Source organism: Penaeus vannamei, chromosome 3, assembly GCF_042767895.1.
Source record: "Penaeus vannamei isolate JL-2024 chromosome 3, ASM4276789v1, whole genome shotgun sequence".
Lineage (NCBI taxonomy): Eukaryota > Metazoa > Arthropoda > Malacostraca > Decapoda > Penaeidae > Penaeus > Penaeus vannamei.
The window spans coordinates 27,906,795-27,914,294 of record NC_091551.1 but is presented as its reverse complement, the minus strand read 5'-3'; the positions used below and the strand labels follow the sequence as shown (position 1 = coordinate 27,914,294).

At 34.6% G+C, this 7,500-nt stretch overlaps 1 protein-coding gene across 2 annotated transcripts in view; it reads left to right on the top strand.

The window, feature by feature from the left end:
- Dna2 (DNA replication helicase/nuclease 2) overlaps nucleotides 1-7,500 on the top strand; it is a 68,738-nt gene that overhangs the window by 6,988 nt on the left and 54,250 nt on the right. For both annotated transcript variants that reach the window (XM_070143386.1, XM_070143392.1), the window contains exons 10-19: nucleotides 280-450; nucleotides 1,983-2,092; nucleotides 2,379-2,523; nucleotides 3,076-3,176; nucleotides 3,425-3,577; nucleotides 3,684-3,835; nucleotides 3,947-4,059; nucleotides 4,249-4,380; nucleotides 5,243-5,332; nucleotides 5,638-5,741. In XM_070143386.1, the coding sequence (XP_069999487.1) occupies nucleotides 280-450; nucleotides 1,983-2,092; nucleotides 2,379-2,523; nucleotides 3,076-3,176; nucleotides 3,425-3,577; nucleotides 3,684-3,835; nucleotides 3,947-4,059; nucleotides 4,249-4,380; nucleotides 5,243-5,332; nucleotides 5,638-5,741 (1,271 nt within the window). The remainder of the gene's footprint in view (nucleotides 1-279; nucleotides 451-1,982; nucleotides 2,093-2,378; nucleotides 2,524-3,075; nucleotides 3,177-3,424; nucleotides 3,578-3,683; nucleotides 3,836-3,946; nucleotides 4,060-4,248; nucleotides 4,381-5,242; nucleotides 5,333-5,637; nucleotides 5,742-7,500) is intronic.

Here is a 7,500-nt window from a genome sequence, read left to right as displayed (position 1 = left end):
TTTTCAAAAGACATAGCTTTATAAACTTGAATGTATTTAGTTTATATGGAAGCATTGCTATGAAAGATTTCTATATTTTTCACAAACAAAATATTCAAGTTCACAAATATCTCTACAGTGCTAGAATTGTTCTTTTTGTTTTATCAAAAATTTGATAGATATGGTAATTTCAAAAACATTTTTGTAATATACAATATATATATATATATATATATATATATATATATATATATATATATATATATATATATAAATATATATATATACATTTCCTTTCAGGAACTCAAGCTACCTTCCCTACCAGAGCCAATAGACTCAGAGAGAGCATGTACTAAATGTGCCCATTTGCTAACATGTTCAGTTTACCAGAAGAGTATTGAAGAAATTGTCCCAGAGCCTCCTCATTCCATGAGTGTCCTTGTACCAAAGACTACGTCTCATCTCTCTCAGGTATGTATTAGAACTTGAAGGCTCTATAACAGGATAGGAATGAGTCAGTTTTGAAGTTAGTCTATTGTTATATGTGAAGGTGGTTGTTTGAAAATATTTTTCAAAAGAATATTTGGATTATCTGAAATATAAATGACCAAGCCCCCTTTAAGTAAGCTGTTTTTCAGTGATTTGGATCAACTATTCAACTATGACACCTTTGTGTTCGAATTCTATATTCTGATGATTTATAAAAAAATTGTAATGGAATAAGTGTTACATACCATACATAGACATTTTTACTTACAAACAGAGTCCATGTTCACACTGCTTTTCCACATGCTGAATGTGGAGGCAGATGTTTTTGAAGGCATTATCAACAAAGGAATCTCACAGCATGAACTCTTGTTGACACAATACCATGTGATTCCTTCAGCAGCCTCACTATTTTGATGGTGCTTTTTACCTTGTTCCAATGAAATTTGATTTTCTGTGTATGCACATCAGTAATTAGATTGATGAAGTTGATGTTGTGGTTCACACTGTTGTGAAGGTCATGATATGAAAGGTAGTTCCTTGGCACACCACTCATTCCAGGATTAGAAGTATTACTTCAGCTTTCCTGGTCTCAACAACTTCCATGTTGCCAACAGCAGGTTCCACAATGATGTCAACTAGGTCAATTACCCACACTGACTTGTGTGGAGCTAGGCCTCTATGAGGAACATAATGTCACATAATGTGACTTGTCCTCAGTTACTAAGGATGATAGGATTTGCTTCAACATATGTGAAACTCATTAAAGAGATGGGAATAGCATTTGATTATCATATGCACTATACATCCACCATTGCAGGTAAAGCAGTTATCCCAAATATTGTTTGCGAAAAGAATAGAAAACTGAGCCAAGTTTGTGATTTCTTTGCTAAATTTCCAAAGAAAATACCAGTCCTGACTAACACCACCACCTTCAGTTTATTGCAGCCTTTGATCTGATATTTCGAAACATATCCATCTCTTGCTAGGGATACTGTAGGCCAGTTCATTGGTTGCTGGCACTCATCACATGTCCATTTCTTTGGCCGAAGATCCTTTTGCATCTTTCATGTGGTGGTACTGGCATTTCTTCCATCACTGTCGGCAGGACCTCTCTTTCGTAAGTGTTGTGCATCTTGACACAGGATTGATGTAATAATGCCATACAAGTATATTGTTATGGATTTCTGATAAATGGTTCCTAATTCTTCTGAAGAAAGACAATGGATTTGGAACATAGGTCATTGGGATTGTCTCATCTCGTTGAAAGTTTTGTGAATAAGGTTGATGGATTATAAACAAGCAAAAAAGTTCTAACCTGGTAAGGTAAGGCTGGTTGGTTGTAGTGTATAAGAACAAAGTTAGGTAAGCTGTGGTTCATATGGCCAAAGTTGGGTCAGCTGAAGTACACAAGGTATGCTAAGTAAGCTGTGGTTAATATGGTCCAAATCTTAAGATTTTGAATCACATCCCTTTATACCATTTGATTACATAATGCCATACTTATTCCTCTTCAGGCTCATTTAGATTACTTCAGGCATTGGTGTTTACTCTTACACCTAGAAATTGCTGAAGGGAAACGAGACTCAGCTATCAGAGCACTCTGGTGCCAGGACCCCAAAAGGAGGTAACTTGTGTTTAGACAATTTACTTAATGATGATTTATTATTTTGTTATATGTTATGTTTGATAGTTGATGATTTATTGAAAAGACTATCCATTTGAATTAGATATGTAATCTTTTCTCTTTATGAAACATATGATTATTCTCCATAAAGTGGTCAATGAGAAATGGGCTCACTATTATTTTTATTGATATTATAAGCAGTTTTATTACTGAATTTGTTTTCTTCTCTACTTAAAGGCCATGTTTAAAAGATATTTCTTATCTAAACTTTTCTCTTTCCCTATAGAGAGGATGGTGGAGACTGTCTATCAATGTTAATATTAGAGCGTGGTGTTCCAGTGAACGAACCAGAGCCTGGAATTTTTCTCCATTCCTTTGTCCGTTCTCCTAAGTATTCTACTATGCCAAGCTTATCAGCTGTTGGATTGCAGGTAGAGAAACCATGTTAAGAAAGAATAGATGTTTTTCCATCTACCTTTTTTTTCTCTCTCTCACTTCCTCTTCTTCCCCCCTTCTTCCCTCCTTTCTTTCTTCTACTGTCACCCTCCCTCTGTCCCTCTCTCTCCATCCCTCTTTCCTTTCCTGTCTCTTTCCTTAACTCTTTCCTTCCTTTCCTTCCACCTTTGTTCCTATCCTCCCTCCTTCCCTTTCTTCTTTCCCTCTTTACCTCCCTCCTTCCCTCCCTTCCTCCCTTTCCTCCCACCTTCCCTTTCCTCCCACCTTCCCTTCTTCCTCCCTATAGTTTGTAACTGCACAGAATTTTGTGTTTTTTCACAAAATCAGTTTTAAGAATCAGTAGAGATATGAAATTGGATTCCTTTTTGTGCTAAAATACTTTATTAATATTGCATATATGTAACTATAATTCCTTTTTTTTCATGATGGCTTCTATTTTCCTTCTGAGAGAAGTATTACAGGTCTTTGTTTTCACATGTATTGTTCTCCCATCACATTAAAGTAATTCAACATGCTTCTCATTCCAGGCTAGTGATAATATAGTTGTGTCATCGGAAACTGAAATTGCTCTCAGTCTGGGAGTTATAAAGGTTGTACATGAACAGTCGGTGCAAGTTGTGTTAGATAGGTGAGTCTGGTTCATGTGAATATGAAATAAGATGAGAAAATATGGTAGAGGGTTATAGGTAAAAAGAAACACAGATTTAGTCTAAGACAGTGAAGATAGAGACAAAAACAGGACCAAAAAAATAAAGTATAAACCAAAATTAAGTCAGGAATGGAATTTGATGCAGCAATAGACGGAGATAAAGGTGAACATGGGGATGAAAACAAATAAGTCAGAATCACTTCCTAGTACCACCTTTTTTATTGCAGGGATCTGACAGCTTACCCTACATGGAGGGAGAAGTTATTCTGTGTGGACAGATGTGAATACCAAAATACCATGAGCATCAACTTTACCAACTTGGCCAGATTATTGTCTGACACTCCTCAAGCAGCAATCCTCAGAGAATTGATTGTGGATAGGTAAATAACTCTTTGTTTTACTGTGACTGCTTGCAGATAAAGAGAAATGAGAATGGAGTTTTAAAAAGTATAATCTTCCTAATTCCTCCACTTGATATGTTTTCAGAAAACTGCCAACATTCAAGAAAGGGTTGGGTGAAGATGTGGTGAAGAAAGGCAAGAAGATCCTTCAGATGCTGAACAAGACCCAACAGCGAGCAGTGTTGAAGACCCTCATGGCGGAAGACTACAGTCTGCTCAAGGGCTTCCCAGGAACGGGTATGCTTTGTGTTGATTAGATTATACTTGTTACATATAGGACGTTGGCAGACAATGAGAAAATAGCTGTGGCAATGGATTTTGTATTTGTTTGTTGATTACCTTTCGCAGGCAAGACCTCTACAATTGTTCGACTGGTCCAGCTTATGGTGACTTTAGGTTACTCTATCCTTCTCACCAGTTATACGCATTCAGCTGTTGATAACATTCTTCTGAAACTGAAAGTTAGTTTTTTACCATTTTAAACAGCCTTTGTATGCTTAATGTAATTATTTATATCTTTTATGTATTTATTATTATTTTTTTATTATTATTATATTTTTATATATATATTTTTTTTTCTGTAAATTTTTATTATTATTATTTTTAATACTTGATTGGAGTTAAGTAAACTATGTTTTTTTCTATTCCAGGATTTAGAAGTAGATTTTCTCCGTCTTGGGAGAATTGCACGTATTCATTCTGACATACTGACACATGCAGATGAAACATTGGCTAGAAAATTCAAAGATGTTGCCTCACTCTCCCAGTTTTACTTTTCAAAGGTAAGAAACAATTTTTGACTAAAACAGTGTTTATTTTTTGCTATTAAGGATATGCTGGGGATATTATTTATGTTTTAGAATCAGTATAATTAAATTATGTTATTTTTTGGTGAAACTCTGTTCATGGAACTTTCAGAATTGGTAGAAAATATATCATTTAGAATTTTACATAAACATGTAGGTTTTTAGTTCTGAAGAATATTCAGATCTTCCTTACATGTATAAAAGAATTTCAAAAAGGTAATTATGTATTCACTCCAACTGAAGTATAGTAGTTAAATGCGTCACTTCAGAAGGTAGAATTACGACATTCTGATTTATTCTTGCATGAACACATTTCTTCCATATCCTTCCAACTCCTTTTCCTGCCTTCTTGCTCATCTGCAACTATTAATCTATTTGGATATTGATTACGTGGAAAGGGGTAGAAATTAGATAATATATTGTGTAATGTTTAGTAATGTTGGACTTGACACATGTTCAGCCAAAGATTTATTTAGTTGTATATTAACTTCTCTAATCACATACAGTATAGGAGAATGAATTGTATTCATGTTGATAAATGTAGAAAATTTATGAATAAGAATGAATATCTTCACAATACAAGAGATGTGTTTGACCTGTTGCGAATATATCTTTGTCAGAAATACATGTATTTCTGACAAAGATATCATCAAAACTGTGTCAAATACAACTTTTTTATTACAAAGATATTCATACTCATTCATATCTTTTCTACACACAGTATACAAGAAGTTATCAGTAATCGACCATCATTATTTTTAGTCTTCAAAAACATGTAATACCCTTCATTCCAATTTTTTCCCTCTTTAGTTTACACATGAATGATTTTAAATTGCAGAAGGTAATTGCTACTACCTGTCTAGGACTCAATCATGTGATTTTCACCAAGAGGACCTTTGATTTCTGCGTAATTGATGAAGCATGTCAGGTGAGCACTGCACAATCCTGAAGAGGGTTTGGTAATGATTACTTTGTACAAGAAATATGATATTTGGATATTAAAGATGGTTATTTTTATGGTTTACAGCGAAGTAGTTACAATGTGCCCATGTGCTCCACACATAAAAAAACAGTAATTTTTAAAATTTATTCCTAAACAAATTGGCAAATACCACATAAAACTTTCCCACATTATCACCTTACCTGGATATTTACAGTGTAATAAGTTTTCCTAATAATAATGCTATTGCTTTCCTAGTGTCAGCATACATTTTCCTCTCTATCTTTTTTCAGGTGCTGCAAGTTGCTGCCCTCGGACCACTATTTCATGCTAAGCGTTTTGTTTTAGTTGGTGACCCCAAGCAGTTACCTGCAGTTGTGCAGAGTAAACAAGCAAGGTAAGGTATGGGGTGATTGTAAGACATGCTGTAGTGTTTAGTAAAATAAATTAAATGGTATTTTCCAATCAGTGGAAAAAAGTCTAGAACAACGATAGAAAGGAAAAGCATACCAGGTACCAAACTACCCAATCTGATGAGTTAGAATCATCAAACTTTATCACCAAAGTGAGGGTTCTTCTAGCAAAGAGTCCAAGTAAAACTTAAGATGAAGGAGGGACGGATAATGGTCTTACACAGTGAAATCCAGTCCTTTTTTGGACAACCATGATAGGGATGTTTTGGTTGTTAGTGCTAAGAGAATAAATCCATTAAATTGATGCCATAGTTCTTTTCTTGCTTCACTCTGAAAATCAATTTAAATACCTCAAAGATCATTACTTTATTAGAATGAGACGGCAGAGGTAAGTTCTCTTTTGTATAACAAGTATGGTTCCTGAAAGAGGAAAAAGTAAGATCACTAGAAGTTTTTAAATATTTTTGTGGTAACTCATATACTTCATCCTCAGGTCTTGCCCTTAGTGCCTCTTCAACCCACAATCTAGTGCATTTGGTGTAGTTAATGACAATTTCAGGGGAGGTCCAGAAGGATACTGCTGCTAGAAGCTTTCCTCTTATCCACCAACACAGATGGGAGCAGAGATGACCTAGAAATATTAAATCATAATCGCAATCATCCAAAATGAACATAGCCCATTGATACGAACCCTGCAAAGAATATAGGCGCTTAGAAAATGGGAGCTGAATTTTTCATTGGAGCTTATTGATGGGCAAATATATGAAACACTTTGTCAGAAAACCTAACATGTACTGGTCATGGCCTCTCATGACTCAGAAAACAAGTTGCAGTCTGTTTTAATCAGCATAATCATTAAATTAAAAAAAATATATATATATGATTCAAAAGAGGTAGAGGTTTGAATGTATAGGTACTTTGGTAATTTTTTGCCCAACTGTGCAACTTTTCTCAATACAAATTTGGAAGTTATGTTTCTAGTTTTGCTACATGCTACAAATTGAAAGAGACAAAATATGTAACCTCAGAATTCCTAAAGAACTGAGTGAAAGTTGCTGGCAATAATCCAATGGAAGAATAAAGCTTCGTTATAAGCTGAAATCTCCGTAGAGCAATAAAGCCTCCAAGGCAGAACTATAGCTTAAGGAGGGAAGTTATCTAGGGTCAGTTTAGTGTCTGCCAGCTTTGGGCAACAGGAAATACTAGATAACTGCATTGACATTGTAAAAACATCATCTTACTCAGATGGTTAATGTAGAACTCTCAGATATAGTAACATGCTGAAATTTGTGATGCATAAAATATAGCTCTTAACGTCTAAACATTTATGTAATATGTCATGCAGAGTGATGAGTATATTCTTTAGTATCATCATTTCTTTTTCTCATTACATTTATTGCATTACATTATGATCATACCAAGGTGTGTATATTTGCCCTTAATTGTGATTTCTATACTTTGGTGTGATATTCCATGCTTTTGACTACTACCATTTTCTAGTTAAACAAATTATTTTTGTATAGAATTATGATGAGTACATTTATGTTTTCCTCCAGTCCTAGGGAAGTTCATCTATCTGACTTTGATAGATTACTTCAATGATACTTTGATAGATTACTTCAATGACACTTTGGGGACCCTAGTGTTATGTTTTCACATGGAAACAGTTTATGCTCCACCTTTATTTGTATTCCATTTTTTTCTCTGGGATTGGGAGGAAAACTGTTTAATCTAACCATTCTG